This window comes from Seriola lalandi, unplaced genomic scaffold, assembly GCF_002814215.2.
Source record: "Seriola lalandi dorsalis isolate HSWRI2012SDOR001 ecotype SW California unplaced genomic scaffold, Sedor1 jcf7180002054982, whole genome shotgun sequence".
NCBI lineage: Eukaryota > Metazoa > Chordata > Actinopteri > Carangiformes > Carangidae > Seriola > Seriola lalandi.
In genome coordinates, this window is record NW_019525531.1 from 892,897 (window position 1) to 915,682 (window position 22,786).

The following is a 22,786-nucleotide window of genomic DNA, read 5'->3' on the forward strand; positions in this document are numbered from 1 at the left end:
TGACAAATCCAATCGCTCACATTAACCACAGAAAACAGGATCCACTGTCTTTGTGTGTAAACTAAGAGAAGTGGTCAGGTGCGCTCGTCTTTTCAAGTGCAAGTGATATTTGATACCTTGATAATCAACTCTTTTATGCTCATTAGGCTTTAGCTTATTGTTTGTCATCTGTGTGTGAGTCATAAATCTAAAAACTGATGTTTTGTTATGTGTTCAGGACTTTTTTGCATTTTTAAAACATGCTGTACAATGCCACTAACTCCCAGCTAATCCAAAAAAAGGTGGGGCATGTGTGGAGCTGAGACTTCGGTGCATGCTGGTTTGTGGCAAGCATACGCTCATCCACCTGTCACTCAAAGAGGCCACGCCCTCAATTTTCCACAAGCCTTAATAAAATGTAAACAGGTGAGTTATATAAACAGCTGTCATGAAGGAGGAAAATTAGCTCTAGAGACCAAAACTGTTTTCTACCAGTCTGTAAACATGTTCATTTCTGCTGTAAAGTTGGACATTTTAACATTGGAGTCTATGGGGATTGACTCACTGTTGGAGCCAGACTCTAGTGGCCATTAGAGGAACTGCAGCTTTAAGAACCTTCAGTGTTGGCCTCATTTTGCAGCACCAGGGGTCAAGACAAGTTGTGTTACTGCAAGAGATGACAACAAAAGCCAAAAAAAAAAAAAATTAAGGCTTGGAAGGTCAAATCTTGACATTATAATATGTTTCAAATCGAAATTTTTAGCTTTAAATTAAAATTAACTGATGATTCACTTACTGTTAAATGTTAATGTCCTTATATTTACTTTTACATTTGTGGTTTAAAGTCCATGGACACAGAAATCTTATGGAAAATCTGTGATTTGGATCATTTATAAAAAAAAAAAAAAAAAAGAAATTAGATTTAGTCTCTTTTTCTGTGTGGCTGTATAAATGGATGCTATTATCTTGTTTCGTGCTAGCAAATGATGAAATGTTGAGCTTTGTATATATTTTTGTTTCCGTCAGAGTGAATTTATACATTAAGATGATCACAGGTCACGAAATCTCTCCTCTGAAAACCTTTATAATAATAACTGAATAACATTCTCATTATTTATTATGTACTTTTTAAAACCTTTCATACAATGTGGAAATCTTCCTGTAGAGATCTAAGTGGCGCGGCTCCAGTTCCATCAGCTGCCATTGACTGATAAATGTTTGTAACCGAGGGAGTTGCGAGTATTTTGCTTTGATAGCACCTGTTCCATCACTTAACAGAGCCTGAGAGGCTGACCTGGATGTGTCAGACGACAACAAAATCTTTTCAGCGTTTTACAAGCGAAACAAGGCCAGAGGCTTCGCTCGGTTACACAATAAATCAGGACAGGAGTGACACAAGTATCACAGGTTGGCAGGCGAAGAACTGAGAGCTTCATTTTATGACTTCAACAGGAAGAAAAGATTTTTAGAGGATCTGATGGTTTATTCGCTTTCTTTATGACCTCAAAACTGACACATGCTCAAGGTATTCAGACAAAAAATTCAAAAACTCTTCTTTTATTCCTTAAAATGCAGTTTCTTTTTCTTCTCAATCTACAGTTTCCGAGGTTATAAATGAACTTTCGTGTCCATTCCAGTGGTGTGTTACTATCCATTCAGACAAACTTGTGTCGGCTTTGCAGACATGGAGGTCATGTGAGTGTCCAAGGAGAGGAGGATTTTGCAGACTGAAATGCCACCAAATCCACAGAGGTGGACGTAATCCGTTTCACTTCCCTGTTTTGTTTTGTGTGCTGTTGGCTTCCTTGCAGCCAACAAACCACTGGAGCGATTTTGCATTCAGTAATAAACGTCTGAGTAAAAAAAAAAAAAAAAAAAACGTCTCAAAGCGCCTGGCTGGCTTTCATCTCCGCTGAGCGTGTCCTCGGACTCGTAAGCAGCAGCTGAACACACAGCGGCTCTCTGTGGTCGCACCGGGCCAATCAATAACCATTTCCATCCCTTGAGTTTTCTCAAGCTCTGTCAATTTGAGGATTGATCCTCTAAACACCAAATGAATGTGTGTGTTTATTCATGCCTGTGTAGTGCCTGTTTCAGTGCACGTGATTGTGTGTGTGTGTTTCTGTGTGTGTGTGTGTGTGTGTGTGTGTGTGTGTGTGTGTGTGTGTTCAGCCTGAGGCCAAAATAAGCAGTGGGCAGTCTGTGTGTTCTCTGGGTAATTAGACTGCTCTCCAGAACAAAGTGATGACTTCATTAAGATCACTTCCTGCTTCAGTATAATCTCCATAGCAACCTTCCAGATTTGCTATTGAAAATAGAGCTTAATGAAATAAATACTGACTCAAAAATAATACTCTGTGGTGAAAACACACTAGAATGCCAAATTATAAGCAAAATAAATTACAATTTAAATGTGAAACTGAAGATTTTATGTAAGAACTTTGCAGCCGTTCTTTCAATTTGATCAGTTAGACTAGCAGTTTTGGTTCACAGTAAAATATCTGATCAATCATTGGGTGGATTGCCATACATTCTGGTACAGATTCACTATCCCTATAGCGCCATCATCAGGTCAGTTCCAGTTTTTCTTTATGTCCAATTACCTGCAAACTAGTTAGTTTCCCTTCAGCCTCAGCTACGATGCAGACGTTAGCATTTAGCTCAAAGCAACATTGTGGCTAAGTAAAGCCTCACAGAGCTGTTAGCATGGTTGCAGACTGCAGAAATATTGTATTCAAGTTTAGTTAGTTAAGTCAAGTTTGACGAAACCCACTTCTGTTTTCCAGTTTTAACTTTACATCATTTTACCTGATTAAAATTGGTTGATAATACATCATATCCTCCTTTTGGTCCTTAAAACCTGTGGAGTGGAAAGGCAGTGCAGAAAGGCTTCATGGGAAGTGTAGTCTTACATTTGAGGGTAAAAAATGCAAACTTCAAGTTCCCTGCCTGTTGATCCTGAGTAATACATCGATGAAATTAGCCTCACACAGCTGGAAGCTGCTGTAGACTGTTTACTTTTGGACAGAAATAGCAGTGCTATCTTTGTGCCTGCTACTGTATCATGAATTTCACCAGCAGCTCTAAAATGAAAGTGTCGAATATGTGGTGGGAACGGTGGGAGAAAATACTTTTGCATCATCTTTGGCTCTGATGTCGTAATTCTTGCCAAAGTTTTAAAATAGCAAACTACTGTGGGAACATCAGACCAGCACAATGTGAAAATCTCGCCTCCTGGACTCCTGAATCTGTCACTTCAGCTACTTGAATATCTCAAATCGACCCTCTCTGACTGTGAGCTCCCAACTCCCAGCATCCTCTGCTCCACCCTGGTTCTTCCAACTCAGTGCAGAGAGCTGGTGTGGACGGTTTCTTGTATATGTGTGTGTGTGTGTGTGTGTGTATGTGTGTGTGTGTGTGTGTGTGTGTGTGTGATTGGGACAGATTTTCTGCTCCAGTTTCCCTGCACTCGCCTGCTGCAGTTTGGTGAAACAGACTCGTCGTAAATCAGCCAGCTGAGAGGCAGCGGGAGGAAGTGCTCAGGCCTGTGTTATGAATTATAGTGTCACACTCATGTTGGGAGCACACAGGCCAGATACTTCACCTGAACTACTCGCCCACTTCGCTGTGTTCCTTCACACCTCACCGCTCTTATATATTATTATTATATTTATTTATTTAGCTGTTTTACGACTCACTTTAGAAAATGACAGATCAGTATGTTTCATGCTGGAATAATTTCTTGGCGTTTGGCGCAGTGACTGTGCTGCTTCCTGAAGTCTTGTTGTCACAGTGAGGTTGCCAGGTTTGGTCGAATCAACAAAATAAAACCTTGGTGATCACATCTGAGCTGAGATGCTGCCAAGAAATGCTAGGCGGATGGATAAACTGGTGTTCATCGAGAAATAGTTCCAGCACACAACCTTGACCTTAGTGTCATTTTTACATCTGTTTGTGCACAGCTTCAGCAAGCTGGACATAACATGTTCATGAGTTCGCTTTAGCGGTGTTGGTAGGTGTATGTATTTCTTGACTTTCTACTTTAACTTTCCAGTCTATGCTAAGCTAGGCTAACCACAACTTGAATCTGGCTCAGCACAAGATTCAAAACTGAGGCTACACCCACACTAATACATTTTAGCTTTAAAACACCTAACCCTGATTCAGCATTCTCCTGTCATGTGACCCCCGGACAAATTACAATTACAAGCGAATTACAAGCATCGCTGAACTTGCAGCTGTGAAATTCTGCATTTTATGAAAGTCACAAGTCTCTGGTCTTATTATTCGCCTTTGCTGTTCCTTGTTAGTTGTATTTTCTGTAACTATAGCAACCAAATGCAGAGCAGACAATCTGCTTCCTGTTTACACCAGCATGTGCATGCCCTTGTGTACGATAATGGACATGTGACATTTGTTTTCAGGTGTGTTAGCATGGAAAGAGATTATTTCTGATACAGAGCTAAAACATGTTTAAAATGAAAACGTATTAGTGTTAAAAGCATATCGCAACCATTTAGGAGCAAATTTCAAACAAACGGTTTGCTGCCTTGATCAAGTCAAGAAGCTCAAACAACAGGAACTCAGTCACTTTTCCCTATTACTTAATTAATTTGACAGGAGTGGCCATGATTTCATTTAAGGACTAATAAGCTCGAAATTAGCTTTGGTGTGACAGGATTTGCAGGATAATAACATTAGCTCATGGTTGTTAATTAAAGAGATTAGACATGGGGGAAATAGGTTGTCACAGGTTTACAGATTTCAGCAATGTGTGATTAGAATACAGATAAAACCCAGAATATTCTCTGTACTGAGTGTGTATTATACACATCTGTATTTTGTTCAGCAGGCTAAAAAACAGACATAAAAACACATCATTGTGAAGCTTTGTAGTTGTGTTACTAATCTGACGGATGCTCTGATGGAGGTGAAGTGAAGATCTGAGCAACTGAGCACTGATAGAGTCTAAATCCACTGGAGCCAGAATGAGACTGAGAGCTGCAGCAGCTGCAGCAGCTGAAGCAGCTTGTTGTGGCTGTAGATCAGTTCACTAACTATCTGATAAGGCAGAGCTGTTTTAAAATGGAGGTCAGTGTGACACCGGATGTGAAACTGCGTTGTTTTTAGTCCCAGGCTGCAGTCACAGTGGGGTGCTATCTCAGTCAGTGTCCTGTGAAAACCACGTATATCCACAATGTCAGTTTTATAAGAAAAATCAAACCTTGTCTTGAGCTAAATGATGCAGTTGTGTTTTTATTTCTAAGGCAGTATCACATATGATGTCTCACAACAGTTTCTGGCACCATAATGCTCTCGAAGGCCACTGTCACCCCAACAGGTTAGTCTGAAGCCTAAAAACGTGGTGAAAGAGAATAAGAAAAGAAACTGTACCATCAGTTCCAGTTCAATTATGGTGCAGGTGGTGAACAGAAACAATGTTGGGGAAGGAAATTTATGTTCCCTGCTTATCAAAGATCCACAGATAATGGATGAAGGTTACATCCTCGTCATCTGCAGTGGATCAAGCTAATGTCCGGCAAAGCAGATTACGAACGAATCATATTCAGACTCTCAGGACGATAAGATTTGTTCCTGAAATTATGTACACCAAATGTCAGCTGATGAAGACCAGAGCTGATAAATGTTCCTTTTTGTACCTTCATGTTTATGACAAAATGTTGGACACAAACATCAATACATACAAAAAAAAAACAAACATAAAAAAACACAAGTCTTATATAGAACAGAAGCTGGTGAATGTGCAGTGGTAGAAATGGTAAAGTCCAAGAAAAAGAGCTGTTTGGAAAGTGTTTTCATTTATTTCATGCGCATGTAAGAGTAAAAACAAAATATAAAAAGCTTCCTCATCTGTTGATTTCAAACCAAACCTTTGTCAGAGCTCCAGCCGCTTCTCCTGCTCGCTGCTGTCATGTCAATTTTCCAATGGACGTGGAGACGCAAATGACTGTGTCCGAGCGGGACGGGGAGTCGGACAGTGACAGCTTTAACCTTTAACGTGTCATCTTGGATGGCAGGAAGAACACAGGACCAGCCAGGCTGAGCTTGCCACTGCTCCAAGGCCGGGGGATTTACTGAGACCCCTGGACCTCCTGGAGACCTCCATCTGTCCGACCAGAGGGACAGGAGAGAGGGATTACAATGTGACCCACAAAAGTATGCTGCGAGGAAGCAGAGATCAAATATTTATAAAGACAATCAAGTATCTGTGCAGTGAGGATTTAATTTATTTACTTATCAGATCCCGATAACAGTAAATGAGTGAAAAATGTTATTAAACATATAGTGAAAGTCTATTCATTTTACCCATAGACGGCCGTGCAGCTGATGGCAGCTAATACCAGTTTACCATTTTACCATAACACCAGCCAGTGGGTGTCATGGTTACTGATCATGACTTAGTTATGCCACAACTTGTTGAAAGAAATGTTTGAGGAATTAATTTAAAACATATTTCCTAACCTTTTAATACTGGCAAAGTACAATCATCCAGGACTTTTGTGTTTTAGCTTCGAGGAAAATTATTATTATTATTATTATTATTATTATTATTATTATTATTATTATTAGTTTGGCCACTTGAGGGCAGCACAACAATATGGACGTGATCCAACAACTCCTCCAACCTGAACAGCCATACAGGTCGTTTTTCGACCCTCTGATATGACCCATAGGAGTGTCTCCTGAAAAAGCGTACCGGGCCTTCGTTGTCATGGTTACAATACACTTGCAGACTGTTCAGACAGCAGTATACCTACCTTCATCACCATGGTTACTATAATAACAGTCATGGCTTGGTTACATTTTGGAAAAGATGGGGGTTATAACAAGTACTTCCTCAACATTAGACAATTTTTGTTGCCATGGTTACAGTAATAACAATGTCGTGGAAACAAGATAAACTCCTGCTTTCACATGGGAATCGAACACCACAACCTGGACTTTCTCTCTTTATGCTACGTCACTTCACTTTGCCCTTAGCTCCTGTCATAATTACTACGACCACTAGATGTCACCTAGCAACAAAATGTAACTATGGGTCATAGTAACCTTTGGGCTCATTAGGAACATAAAGTTTGGCATTCTAAAAACATTGATTGGTGCAGCTTTAACCTCATGAAAAATCTACAAATATAGCAGCATTAACTGCTAACTGCTAATTGTGTAATTATAAAGGAAGAAGGGGATGCAGCGAGAGGAAAGAGGCTAGTGAATGTGCACAAACAGAAAGAGAAAAACAATCCCAGGAGGAGTTGACTAAATTAGATGTGCCAAAGAAAATATAAGTAGCTGCAGAGGAGGGAGGGGAAGAAATCTGGAGGATTGAAATGACATTCTCAGGACAGAAAACACTGCAGGTGAAACAGATAAGAGCATAGACGAGGAGAGGAGGCGAGGCTGGAGCAATGATGGAGGGATTATAGATGTGTATAAGAGACAGGGGCTGAGCAGTGGCGTCGGCATGTAGGTGTGAGAGATGAGTCGCGGGGAAGAGTGAGAGTTTGAGAAGAAAACATTTCTGAGGAAAACTCAGCCATCTGCTCCTTCAGGGAGTTTTTACTCATCTGAAATGGCTTCGCCACCTCTCGGCTGGGCGGACACGGATTTGATCGCAGATTAATAATGTTGTTTAAATACTCTTTACTCAACGCCGCCGCTGAGTGATCAATCATGTGTTTTGTGAACTCAGCAGCCTGCAGGCCTGAGGGAGGCAACTGCTGAACACAGTGAGAGAAAAAACAGGAACAGGAGAAAAAAAGTGCAGGTGGTGTTAATCATGCGTGTGTGCACTCTCAGGGAAAATAACTGGACCTTAGAAAGATGCTTTCAGTTTTCACTGAGGTCTGTAAAGATTTAAGAACAGTGTGAGTGCAGGTCCTTGAAGGAGTCTCAGCGGTGTCTTCAACTCTACTTCAGCTCCTCAGTCAGACAGAAGTGTCCACTGCACCTGTAACCCCCAACACCTGGAAACACCTGGACATCACTGCAGCAAAGATACAAGTTAAACTTATTTCAGGGCCGATAGGGAAAAGTTTTTCCTTAGCTGTTAGACAGACCCTTTAGACACTTGGGCCGATATTTGATAGTATTGAATATCACGATAGTTTCCACCATATGCGATATTTTTTAGTTTTGTCATTTGTCATCTTTCTAAAAAATAATTAATCTTCACCGAAAGAAGTGTTTAAAGTATTGAATGTAACCCTGAAAATGGGTGCAGCGGAGGTTCCTTTGCAGAGCTGGGAAATAAGAATAATCAGCCAAAAGGTTTAATTTAGACAGATTTAGCCTGTAAAGTGGGTTAGAATTTCACCTGCTATGACTTTACATCTAAGTCTGTCCAGATCTTCTCAAGAGAAGTTCATGAGATTTGGAAACAGAGATCAGCTGTGGTCAGGGAACAAGAAGTGATTTCACAGTGATTGAGATCAGGGATTTCCACTGTTAGCAGATTAACTTTTTACAGCCGTTAACAATGAAAGTGTGTCTAAATGGATTGAGACACTTGATTCCAAATCCTTATTTGAAAAGTCAAGAAATCCATTTAAGCTTCATTAATTGAAAAATGAAGTGAAGAGAATGAAGGAAGAGCGTCTTTGGATTGTAGCTTTCAGTTTTCCAAGCTGTGTGATCCAGGAATTCACCATGATGCTGCCGCCGATGTGAAAGCAATAAATGAGGTGATGCTGGAAGTTCATAGCCGACTTCCTTTGTGCTTCCCCTGGCTGCAGTTTGCAGGTTAAATTAAGCCTTTTGTGCCAACCCAGAGCATTTCCCCCAGGTTGTCTCGGCCCTGCCCCCAGCTCTTCAAACACTAAAACCACACGCCCAGCAGCAAGAAAGCGTGCCTTTGGTTGAAAAGAAGCCATTGTCTGCCCAGATGATTGTGAGTCATTGTACTGGCAGCACAAGCCGGGAGTCAAATGATGTGATGTAGCAGAGAGACCTCCATTGTGGCTCGTATAAAGCTGCGGCAGGGACGGCGACCCCGGCAGATACCGACTGCTTGGAAGTGCAGGGGGGGGGGGGTGTTTTGCATGAATAGTGGAGTAATTCAGTCAGCGGTGACGAGGTGATTAGCATTTTGAGTGGATTCACCGCCGGCTCCGTCCCATTCACAGGGAGAATCTGTGAGTAGCCAGCAGAGTCTCTCAGTGGTCTGGTTGGTTTGGGAGGAACAGATTCACATTTACAGGTGATTTTGGCATCAACTACATGAATGAAGTAGTTATTAGAGTTAGTGGTTATTTAGTACAAGTTAGTCCATCGAAATCTTTGCATTTCAAAACATTTTTCTTTCATACGTTGATTTTTTTTTTTATTTTACACAATTGTCATTCATTTGATTCTGTTTTAGACCATTATAATAACTTTTGTCAAACCTGCTATCAGTATTAATATTACCCAGTAATCTAGAATCTGAGCTGCAGACAGGCGGCCTGTGCAGAGACTGATGAATGGATGGGTGCGATGCGTTCATGTGTTCATTTCTTTGTTTTTGTTAAAACTCGAGCAGCTGCGTTTGGGACAAGTTGTAGCTGAACAAGGTTTTTTAAATGTTACAAGAGTGACTTGTTTACATCTAAGTTCAAGTCAGCACAGCTAATTTGGTTCACCCGATTTGTGGACTTGTGTAAATTTGGTATGAACGTCATTACATTTTCATTTTTGCCATCAATTTTTTGAAGGATTATAGGATTTTTAACTTTTTATGTGCATGTTTTAATATTTTTGCTATTTTCCCATGGATCGCTGCGCATAGTTACATAAATGAAAGACGTTTACTATATACCCCATGATTGTTTGTTTGAGTGCTTAGATGCAGCTTCGGATGCAAGAGTGGATCAAACATATTTTGTGGTATAAAAGCAATAATGAAGCTTGTGTTTTGGCAGCAGTATGTGAGGGCTTTCTAATCATTAAACTAAGAGGCTTTTTCATTGACAGTTCATAAAGAGTTGAAGTATTTACTTTTCAAACTATTGCAACAGCTGGGAATAGATCTTAGATTTTAGTTTTCTGGTTTTTATTTCCAGACCACAGAATTTTAAATATACACAGCACGTCTTTTCCTCGTGAGCAGAACAAACTGCCAAATAGTTTTTGGCAGTTTGAAGCATCAACATACAGACTTCACATTTCAAACAACAAATTGTACCGTTCTTGAGTCTTTGCTCCTAATAAGCCTGATTTGTTGTGGTATTGAAGTCCTCTCCCCCATTGAGTAGACAGATGGTGATATCCATGAAAAAAAAGCTTCAGCTGAAGGAGCGAGCCAAGAATCCGCAAGTGTGTGTGTGTGTGTGTGTGTGTGTGTGTGTAGCCTGACTGCACACAGTGCTATCTACCTGCTTAGTGACTGACGACCTACAGTCATGAACAATATATCATTAAATGATTTCTTAAAGCACAGAAATACAGAGATCCAATTCAGAGAAAATGATTCTTTGATACACCGCTTTACATGATGCACTCAATCTTTTTGTTTCTATAAAAGTACATTTCAGCCAACTCATGTGGAGTTAGTTTATTAATAATAATCCATGCAGATACTTTTGCTCTTCTTTTGACACACTGATTCTGGAAACAGATGTTTAATTTTGATTTGAATTTAAATGTCAGATATTTAAATTCTATTAAAGCGCCACCATTGTGCAGCAGTAGGGGGCAGAACAGGTACCTCAAAACCAAAACATCAGTAAACACTCTTAAGTTTGTTTTAAAGGTCTCATATTTACACTTTTCCAGTTTTTTATTATATAATATATAATATTTATAATTATAATTATAATAATATAATATAATTGTTTGATTATAGATCAGGTCTAGGTTCTATATTAATACTGTGAAAGTATCAAAGCCTCAGTCCACAGAGAAATGCACACAGCCTGTATTCAGAAACTGAGCCGTCAGGACTTCTGGAACTTTGTGATGTCACAACAAAACAGTCATCGCTCTCAGCCATGCCCCAAGCCCCATCTACCTGGACCCACCATTCAGCCTCTGCATGTTTTTACCTGAAATCTGCTATATTTTTATTGGATCACTGAGAAAACAGCCAGCCAATCAGAAGAGAAGCTTAGAGCCTCCTCTCTTCTTCAAACACAGGAGAAGAGGAAAATATGGACCTTTAAGAAAAATCAGTGGAGTAAAGTTTGTCAGCCCTCAGGCCCCCCCCCCCCCAACAGCCTGAGGCCCTGCCTTGCCTGTTCACAATCTGCGCCTCTGGGCTCAGTGTTTGTGCTTGTGTCGCCCACAAGCCCAGCTTCACTTTGAACGAACGTGGACTGTTATTAGCTGGACAGGGCGGGGCCACTCGACTGAAAACAAGGTCGTTTTTTTTTTTTTAAGGGGACAGTTCACGAACGCAGCAATGGTGAAAGTATTAACCGATATGAGCAAGATGAAGTCGGTGAGAGATTAATTGCCCAGCCCTAGCTGAACACCAGATATTAGTTTCCATGTCTCCTTCACTACATAAGTAGCATGTAAAAACTATTAAAATCTATTAGTACCATTTTCTGTGAGGTGTGAATTCAATTAGCCGACTTCAGCAGACCTCTGAGGAACTTAAAAGGCTATTTGATAGGAGTGTTGTCTCACTAACACATATTTTAATTTCCTTTTGCTCTTGGCATTTCAGCAGTGGAGGCACGTTTTTTATTTTTTATTTTTTGCCTTCCTAATTAGAAACACTTGATCAGAGAGGTGAGAGATGAGCTGCGCTGAGAGTCTCTGTATTCCAGGGATGTTTTTATTCACCTTCTCTCTCCACAACATTTAAACTCGCATCACTGTTTCCTCTCCTCATGTCTGAATAAGCTCCGCCTGATCCGACAGAGAGAAAGATCACGCTGCGAGGCTCTCTGAGGAGAGTGTGGTTCAGGTTGAGAGCACTCATCAAATATGCAACACAAGAGATGTTTTTTTTTTTTTTCTCCATAAATGCATGACTACATATAATTTCTGTGCAGGCTGTTCTCTTATGAACGCTCATGTGAACACGTCAGATTTTGCACACTGAGAAGCTGCTGATGCAAAACATGATTAATTCTTACCACAAAGAGCGACTGCTCTTCATCAGAAGTCATCCTCTGAAGAAGAGCATCGCTTAGTCTGTCGCTTTCATTTACTGCTGTAAGGTTTCTTTTGTAGGATGCGCTTGCTTCCAGTTGCACATTCTTCTTAATGGACGTATTCATTCGGAATTGTCTAATACTAAACTTGAATTATTTTTCCCCTTCGGTTTCAGAAGCCAGAGATCCAAAATGGGAGGCAAGCTCAGCAAAAAGAAGAAGGGATACAATGTAAACGATGAGAAGGCCAAAGACAAGGATGCCAAAGCAGAGGGGGCCTCTGCTGAGGAGAGCGAAGCACCGAAGGACAACAAAGATGAGGCCCAGGCTGCCACTGATGCTAAGGAGGTAGCGAACGACACAGCGGCCAAGGAGGCGCCGGCGGCAGACGCCGCAGCGCCCAAGGAGGAGGAGAAGAATGCAGCTCCCGCCGCAAAGGAGCCCGAGAAACCTGCCGCCAACGCTGAGCCGAAAACGGAGGCGCCCAAGAGCGCAGAGCCCGCCAAGGCCGAGGAGAAACCAGCTGCCCCCGCCCCGGCCAAAGAGTCCGCCCCTGCCGCCAAGGAACCCGAGGCCAAGGCCGCGGCGCCCGCCCCGGCGGCCGAGAGCAAAGATGAGGCCGACGCCAAAAAGACTGAGGCCCCCGCGGCACCAGCAGCCAAAGCAGAGGCGGCCCCTGCTGCCTCCCCTGACCCCAAGCCCACAGAGGCAGCGGCGGCGGCGGCTCCAGCACCAGCAAAGGAGGCCGCTGCTGCACCTAGTTCAACACCAGCCGCCGAACCTCCCGCCAAGGAGGCGAACGCCACAGAGGCACCAAGCAAGGATCAAACCGTAGCAGTTCAAGATTAATGGACAGCTTCTTTTCGGAAATGAAAAAAATAAAGTACCTAATTCAACGACGAAGAAGATAAAAAAATGAAAATGAAATTAACTAGCCCACCCATATTATGATAATAACAATAATAATAATAATTGTAATGATGATGATTTGTTGAATGAGGAGGACTGGAGCAACCACCTGGAGAAGTTTCCCACCGCTGCAGATGATTATTGCTATTATTATTGTTATGTTTTATTCTATTTTTTTCTGCTGTAGTATTTGAACTTTGATACGAGTCTGTGTCGGCCATTCGCTTCACCATTCTACACCCATCATCCCTCTCCCTCATATGGTCATGAGGTTAAACCTGACTCCCATCTGGGCCCACAGAGGGCCCGCACTCATACACTCACCTGCACCCCTCTTCTCTGTGGATGTCACTAGATCTAAATTTGGGGAAATGGTTCTGAGGGAAGGAGGTGGAGGGTTTAACAAATCACTTTTACCAGCTGGACCTCCACTGAACCCATCCACCCCTCAGCCCCCCCCCCTCCACTCATCCTCCTCCTCAGAGTGTCGTGTTGTCGGCTTTGGCCTGGTACCTCTAGCTTTCTGGTGCCGTGGAGTTGTGGTAGTGTCCTTTTTCTTTTTTAACCCATCTTCCCCCACCCCCGGCTTTTTCGGTGTTGTTGGGTTGTGTTGCCGCCCATTTTCCTCTTGGGGTTAAACACCACTCTACAAAAGGAGGAGGTTAAGTTTATCGTGAGGACTGAGGATGTTCAGGCTTTCTAGGACATTCTGGAGGCGGGCTTTGCAGAGTGAAACACATTCTTAGACATAAAACAGTCATAGGAATTTTTCAGATAAGGTTCTAGATTTTGTACTGAAACCCTTAGGTATATTATAAGTGAACTAAGTGGTTTTTTAACATTTGTAATATGCTTATAAAAATCTGCAAAGCCGCGCTGAAAAGACGTCCACGATGTTCTTAGAAAGACAGAAATCTCTGATCCTAACTTCCAAATCTGAAGAAAAATTCTCACAGATGATACGATTTGTTTTTGAAAGACATCATCGCTGACCTGGGTGAAACGGGCTTCGCAGTCATGACACAGAGATAGTTTGAGCTTGCTTAGAAGACCAAAAAGGTGACGTTTACTCCTTCAACAAAAAAACACAAGAAAAGATGTACTTACGTCCTGCATTCGATTTAAATCAAGGATTAACAGCAACATATATTTATATATTTAAATCAGCCCCAAAATGCCAATGTGGAATTGAATTTGAGAAATAGTAATAATTAATAGAAATTTGAAATAATGAAATTATCAGAATGATTTGGAGATTTTTTTGTTTCCAGATGAGTTTACGCATCATATGCTCATATATAGAAAAATTCTGCAACCTTTTTCTATATGTTTTGAGCAACAACTCCTCCAACCTGAACAACCACACAGGTCGTTTTTTCATCCCTCTGATACGACCCATAGGAGTGTCTCCTGAAATAGCGCCCCTACGGCGGCAAGCGTACCGGACCTTGGTTGTCATGGTTACAATAATAAACACACAGACTTGTACTTGAGAGCGTTGCACCTACCTTCATCGCCACGGTTACTATAATAACGGTCATGGTTTGGTTCGGTTTAGGGAAAAGATTGTGATTTGGGTTGAAATAAGTTCTTCCTCAACTTCCTTTATCTCTGAAAGATCATCACACTTTTCCCTCATTATTACTACGACCACTAGATGTCGCCTAGCGACAAAACGTAACTAACCCATAGTTACGTTTTGTAATAACCTGCTGCGCAGACGACCTATGAGCTTGTTTTTTTTTTTACAGGAGGTGATAAATCTAATCAAACTATTTTAATAGAACATTTGTTATTGACGCTGTCCTGTGGAGTGAACTTCACCAGTTTGGTGTCTAAGCAGGTGGAATCAGCCCAGACGAGATGATTTGCAGGCGGTGTTTGACCCGGGTCTGTTTCAGTGGGACTCTCAAGTTTTTAGCAGCCTGATCCCTCTCAGGACAGGACACCACCCCATCTACTTTGGTCCATGTTTCTGTGGCAAACGTACGCCATGCTCTCATTGTGGGATGGAAAAGCCTTGCACATGAAAGGGAGGGCCTCTGATTTTGTCATTTTCCATGCCTAATGCATTTTCGTTTGCTTTTCAGGAATATATATGACATATGTACGTATATGCAGCGGTGGAAGAAAAAGGAAAGAAAGAAAGAAAGAAAGAAAGGAATGGGATCTTTAGAAACAAGGAAAGAGGGAAGGAGAGAAGGAAAAAAGAAGTAAACAAGAAAGGAAAGGAAATAAGGGAAGACTGAAGGACAGGAAACAACAGTGATATTTTATGATCTTATCTTGTGATGAATGGACAATCTGAATTTGAAAGAGTTTGACACTAAAAAGTGGAGTGAGGTAGCAGCAACTACAGAGCTTTAGTGAATGTACTTTCATACCTTCCACATCTGCATACATGTAGGTATATGTCTATATATTTACTCATCTCAGCCATCATACATCTGCCAGCTTTTCAGTTTGGTCCAGGTGACACACAGCGTTTCCCTCCCAGCACTTGTCAAACTGTAGCAGAAACAAACACTCGAGGGGGGGGGCGGGCGTCGTGTGTCACTTGGTTTTGGTTTTTTCTTCCTCTCTTGACTCAGTAAATTGCATGTCCGTGGTTGGGTGAACCTGTAGTCCTGTCTTTTTGGTCAAGTGGAAAAAAAAATAAAAAAAATGATTTCTCAGTCTGCATCCATGGCAACTACAGTTGATATTTTCATCCCATGTTTTCACCACTGCTATTTCCACACCACACGTTCATTCAAACTAACAAAAAGATGATATGGAAATTGATGCATTCAAAATTATATGTACTTGTATAAATGGTGCAACAGTAATAAAATGTAAGAAATTGACTGAAACTTGAGGATTTTGTGCAGGTCGATTCTTTTCTCATGCACTCACAGCATTATTGAACTGCTGACTGAAACACTTCAGGGTCAGAGCTCCCACTGAGGGACTCCGAGGTTGTGTCCTTGTCTCTGGGAATCTGAGAGTTTTTTACAACCTGAGACGGAGCTTACAGGAGCATACATACAGAAGTGTTTTAAAGCTGATTTGTTAGATTTGACTGTTTTATTAAGGATTTAGTATTTATTTATTTATATGGTAAGTACTTTAAAACGGCATTTAGGCATCATGTAAGAAGGAACGATGTACAGAAACTATAATTCAAAGTTAAATATATATGTTAGTGTAAAGAAACAGACTGAGCCATAATAGGAGCTGTGTGAGGCTGAACTTACGCACAACACTTTGAGCTAAATGCTAACATCAGCATGCTAATATGTTCAAAATGAGATATAACGCAAGTACAGTGTTTACCATGCTCACTAGCATAGTGTACACATGACATATATGTCCCTATATGATGAGTGATGTTGCCAAATATGTCACATATAAAGGGATATATTATATCACAAATATACATCCTGTGGATTTATGAAGATATTACATATAAGAAGTTTATTACATATATAAAATAAAATGTATATATGTACGTATATTAAAAATATCTATGTGATATTGGAAATGCGTATGGCAGAATTCTAACAATTAATTTTGATGAGGATGTCTGATGAAGTAAAATTATTGAACAAATTATAGGAAGTTTGGTTTGATTGTGGCAGATGAAGTCACCAGACGACCACGTCTGTACAAAACAGCTGATGAGATATTTCAGACTGGACCAAACTGGTGGTGTAATGTCATCCCTGGAGCCACATTAGAAATGAGGCAAAAAAAAAAAAAGGAAAATTATACAGATATTAAAAAGTTGAGAAAGTTCTCAGCAGCGTGGTCGGGTTGTATCAGGGGAATCCATAACCACAGCGTTTGTACATTTCTGGCAACAGCATCGAAAGACATTCATACTGTACATTGCAATACTTTTACACCGGTGATCCAGGAGGCCAAACTACTTTTTACCCCAACTGATAAACAACAGTCATGATATTATTTATTATCCTTATTCATGTCCCATATACTTGAATACATTACATTCAAAAAAAAAAAGACACCAAGTGAGTGTGAGTATTATCCACCTCTTCCTCTTATATGGGTGAAAGCCTCTGTGCAAAGTGATTCACTACATTATAATTCTTGAAGCACCTGGCACAGTTTCAGCAGCACTCAGCCTCCTCGTCTCTGGAGCGAGAGACAATAATACTGGGACAGAATTACTTTAAGGAGCCAAGAATGAAATTTGGGTTAGAGCCGTGTTTGATCTACCATCCGCTGGCTGGTCTGTGGATGAAACAGACTGTAAACTACAGGACAGGCAGGAAAAAAAACCTGATTAAAAGACTATTAAAGAGCAAGTTGTCATTTCATCTCCAGATTTCAGCTTAAGCCCCAGGAAATTATTACCCACTTCCTGATATTTTATAAAGATTGGTCACTTAATCAAGACAATAAAAGAGAAAATAAAGCAAAACACGGATGTATGAGATAATTGTTGCAAAGGTGTCAAAAAGACCATAGACTGTAAATATAGATGGACGTAACCTCAGTGACATCACCAATAGGTTTCTGAAGAGCAGTTTTGAAGCTCAGATTGAGCTGCTATGCAGTCACCATCTTGGCAGTACATGACTCCGCCTTCTAACTCCCAGCTAATCCAGAAATGGGCAAAGAGGTGGGGTGTGTGAGGAGCTGAGACTTTGGTGCATGATGGTTTAATAACTGTGGCAAGCATACGTTCCATGAGCATCGTTAGCTCAGCTGCGTGTCTGGGCGTCTGGCTCTAAGGCTAACCCAAGGCTAATTCATTTGCTGGCAAATTAGCTAGTTAATTCAGGTAACAAACCAGGTATGGTGAGTGCAGACACTGATAGCTGGTAATTAGCCATAAAACTAAAATGTCCTTCCTAATGTTGTTGTTGTAATCAATTAACCAACAACAACAAGCCATTTTATTTGTCTGATATCTGCATGAAAAATCCTCAAAAAGTCACATTCAAACTCAAATTAGCTGAGGTGGCACCTAGCAGACAGCTAGCAGCTAGACACTGTAACTTAAACCCCATACAGTTGTCATGGAGGAGGAAATTAGCTGAAGAGACCAAAACTTTTTTTGTACCAGGCTGTGAACATGTTTATTTTTTGCTGTAAAGTTGGACATTTTAACATGGGAGTCTATGGGGACGACTGTAGTGGTCATTAGAGGAACTGCAGGTTTTGGTACTTCTGCGTTGGCTTGATTTATCAGCCTTGGAGGTTGCAACTTGGTCCAAACAGAGAGAAGAAGATGAAAGCCAGCTGTAAGATGGAGGGATATCAGCTAATGGACCAGCTGAGCAGGTGAGCCACAGCTGGTGACTGCAGGAGACGGAGCAGCAGTGATACTCTCTGATGTTCTCTGATTGATCACCTACAGCATCTACCCTCTGGACATCAGCTGGTCCATAACATCCAACTCATTAGTTCTTAAACAGTCAGAACAGATTGAACAAAATTTCTTTTAGAGCAAATGATTTTGAGTAATTATCCCTGCAAAACTATCATAAATTCTTCAATTACATCTTTTTAGATGTGACGATTTCCTGCTTACCTCTGTTCTGTGTTAGTGTAAAGGGAATATTTGCTGCTCTCACAAAAAAAGTAAGTTGACGACCTGTAATGGGCATTTTATAGTAGTTCTCTACAAATATTTCATAGACTAAATGATCAATAAAAGATTCATTAAAAATAATCAAAAATCTCATAAGCAAATTTAATATAAATTGAATTTCCATATATGAAATATATGTATATAAAATAAAAACATATGTAAAAATTATTTAAAAAACTATTAAAAATAGGAACAATTTCATATATTGACATATATGTCTAGCCCATTGAAATATGTATATATATGTATATGTGCTTATATTGTAGACATAAGTTACATTAATATTGTTCCATACCAAAGCCTGTCAATACATGTTGATATTTCCCTGAATGGGACAACGGACATGTTTGAAATTAAAGAGAAATTAATTATAAAAGCATATATAAGTATATAGAATTTTTATATGGACGTTGTTTTAAACTTGCATATATAAATCAAATATACATTGTTAACATAAATGTTTGCAACATTTTATACCATTATTTTTAACACATATAAATTTTACTTTGGGTATTTCATATATTTTATGAACTTGAAAATGAAAATATTATATCCCTGTATATGTGACATATATGTCATATATTACATTTTGTATGGGAAATAATGTAGAACCTTTAAATTTAAACAAAAAATTGAGTTGATATATATATAGTATATGGTCACACACCCTGGAGTTGAATGGGTTCATACAGATAAGAGAGAAATCACCCCACAGACTCTCTCTGATGTCGTAGGGCTCAAGATGAGCAATAACTCCGCCTCCAGTTATCACATAAAAAAGACAAATATCGATGGGGACACCAGAAAGAGGACAAATACTGAGGAATGAAGCCCTTCCACGGGGTAGTGATTGATGTCTTTATCTCTTCCTCTTTCTCCCACCCCTGCCTCTCTCACACCGAGGGAGGGGCAGTAAATCAAGGACTTAATCTCACCGCTGTGATTTACACCTGTTCAAACACTGTTTCTCACCCGGTAATACCTTCCCTCTTGCTTTTACTCAGGCCACAACAAGGATAGATAAGATGTCACATGGTGTCAAAATAGGAACTGGGTAGGATTCACACCGTGTGCCTAATACAAGGCTTCACCATGTAAAACTCCAGGTAAAAGAGCCTGGATTAAACCTGTTGTGTTACATGAAACAAATTAAAGTAGTAGTGATTTTTTTTTTTTTGGTTGATTGTTTGTTTTTTTAAGTTTTAACTTCCAGAATGAATCTCAGTAGTTAGGTTGAATCGTGATGTGGATAAAGTTATGATGATAGCATGATGCTATTAGCAGGGGTCAAAAGAGAGTAGAGGAATATTTTACTTAAAGGTCCCATATAGCATAAATAGATGTCCATGTGTTGTTTGATTATAAAGCAGGTTTATGTTCTATATTAATAATGTGAAAGTAGCAAATTGCTCAGTTTCTGAATACAGGCGGTGTGCATTTTTCTGTGGGCTGAGACTTAAAACCAGCCGTCAGGACTTCTGGAACTTTGTGATGTCACAACAAAGCAGTCACCGATCTCAGCCATGACCCAAGCCCCGCCCACCTGGACCCACCATCCAACCTTGCAGAATTTGTGCTTACCTGAAATCTGCTATATTTTTATTAGATCACTCAGAAACCAGTCAGCCAATCAGAAGAGAGGCTTAGAGCCTCTTAAATCAGGGATATGACCCTTGGAGTGAGGAGGAAAGTTTATGAATTGCTGTAAACCAGTACTGTCCAGGCATGATATAAAATCCCTTTTAAGAGAGTTATTAGTATTATCAATGTGTATATAAAAATCACCCAGCAGAATAAGATTTGAAGACATAGAGCACAAGAGGCAGCAAAGACAGAAAATCCATTTAAGAAATCCTGAATATAACTTCTTATGGATCAAAACTTCAAATAAAACACAGAAGAAGAGGAAAGTATAGGATAATCCAGGTATGAGTACAGGACTTTTGATTTGAGAAAAGTAACAATTACCAATTTAAAAACAATGCAAATTTAAAGCAGAAAAGAAAGACGAAGTGAGTGAATACAAATAAAATTTAATTTAAACAATATAATCTAACAGTAAATGCAGAAAGGACAGACAACATATACATATAAAGCTGTAACCATGAACAAGCATCAACTCATTCAAAAAAAGACACACATACTTGAAATATGACTTCTCTTTACTTTCAAGGTGAGATATTTACACATATAACAAATATTTCTTTAATATTAATAGCCGTCCAAAAGATTGTAGGTAATACAGACACAAATGACATGTTATGTATAATGTTAAAGAGGTCGATTGTAGACACAACCCTTGCAGCCTCTTTTAGCTCCTGGTTTTGGTTGATAATGGTGATAATGGTGATGACATGTCAGTGTTGTGTCGACAGCTTGTTCCTCTGCCCCAAAGACGCAAAAATCAATGAACACAGCTGTTAATTAGACTTAATTCAAAATCTGTAGTGCATCTAAAAAACATAGTAACACAGCACTCGAGTAGTCAGCCTGTACTACTTACATGCTGTGAAGACATTAAGTACAATATCAGCAGGTCTAAAATCACTCCCTTAAGGAGAATTAATCAAGAGTGCTAAGGGAGGAGTATTTACTATAGTATACTCAAATTAAGTGCAATTTAGTACAATCTCACAGAAATGAACTGACAATTTTACCAGCAGAAAAAAAAAAGAAGAAATGAACATGATGAAGAACATACACACTCCTCTCCTCTTGCATCCAGATAGACCCGCTGCAGTTGTATCTGCAGTTTGATGCTTCGTGACGTTTCTATTTTTCTTTTTATTCAAAAGCACTTGCAGAGCTGTAGGTCTCTGTCTGTCTGCCAGAAATATTAAAATGCTCAGAAGCAGGATCTCTGACCTTTAGTACACACACACACACACACACACACACACACACACACACATGCTCCCTGTGTTGCTAACTACAGGTCTGCAGAGTCTCACGTCAGCAGGCTTCATACAGAGGCAGAAGACTGATGGTGAACAATGAGGAAAAATGAAACTTTTTTCTCAGCTATTTTCTCTCGCACTCCACACACACCACACCACCACCACCACCACCCACCCCCACCCCATCAGTGATAACATCTGAGATAAAAGAGTCAGATATGCAGTAATTACAGATGTACAATGCTGTCAGACTGAGGTCTTATCAGTGTCTGAAGTGAAGTGTCACTTAGTGGCAGTGAGATGAGATGAATGCAGCAGGTGTCTCTGTCTCATGAGAACAAACAGAAGAGGTAAAATCCTGTTAAACATATAAAGGTTAATGAGACAAGGTCAAAACCTATTATATGTCTGGACCGTGTTTAGTCTACAGTATGTGCATTCAGCCTAGTGTCAGCCGATTTCAGCCTTTTTTCTGTTTGCTTCTCTCCTTCTCTCTGTGATCCTGGAGAGGTGGCCTCAGTTTGGTTCGCTTCAAATGCGCTAACTTGGCAACACTGCAGATTGCAAACGCCCCCTAATAGAAAGTGTTTGCGCCAATTCAGTTCGAAAGAGCAACGGCCAATGGAGAAACTCCAATTCGGTCACGTGGCATTTGGCTGACCAATGGTGGAACTATGACCACTCAGTCAGTCAGTCAGTCAGTCAGTCAGTCAGTCAGCAACATTCACAGTTGTAGGGCTGAGAACTAGTGAGGCTAGCTACAATTTCCTGAGAAATTCATGAAGATGTGAAAGAAGGAATAAGAAAAAAAATCCTGGATCTGCCAATTTAACCCTATCAGCACCAAAATGTAGTTGGCCCAGGCTCCAATGGTGCAAAATGGTTCAGGACTTTTTGTATAATCCTCTGACAAACAAACAAACAAACAAAAACAGAACTTCCTTGGCAGAGGCAATAAAACCAACATTATGGAGCCTATCAGACACCGTCCTGCATTTTCTCGTGTGATTCACCAAGCTGGATTTTGGGAAATCTGCTGGATTTCAAAAAGAACTAAAACTTTCAGTTCATGATTGACTGACCTTCAGTCCCAAATTGTTTCAAGTTTCATCATTCAGAACATACTGTAAAGTTCACAGTGATTTCAGACACAACATGTTTATTTATATTTAACAAAAAAAACACCATGTTTCCTGAACCGCAACCAAAGTGCTTTTGTTACCTAAACCACAGACAGAAATCAGGTTGTGAACCTGGTCTCTGGTGAGCAATCATCCACTTAGCGACCCCCCCCCCCCCGT

At 40.3% G+C, this 22,786-nt stretch overlaps 1 protein-coding gene and 1 long non-coding RNA gene across 2 annotated transcripts in view; one reads left to right on the forward strand and one right to left on the reverse strand.

Annotated features, from left to right (window-relative positions):
- basp1 (brain abundant, membrane attached signal protein 1) overlaps positions 1 to 15,843 on the forward strand; it is a 55,460-nt gene extending 39,617 nt beyond the window's left edge. The window contains exon 2 of the mRNA XM_023396701.2: positions 12,254 to 15,843. Coding sequence (XP_023252469.1) covers positions 12,270 to 12,926 — 657 coding nt within the window. The 5' untranslated portion in view covers positions 12,254 to 12,269 and the 3' untranslated portion in view covers positions 12,927 to 15,843. The remainder of the gene's footprint in view (positions 1 to 12,253) is intronic.
- LOC147817258 (uncharacterized) overlaps positions 1 to 22,786 on the reverse strand; it is a 236,097-nt gene that overhangs the window by 185,016 nt on the left and 28,295 nt on the right. The gene's annotated exons all lie outside the window — the stretch shown is intronic.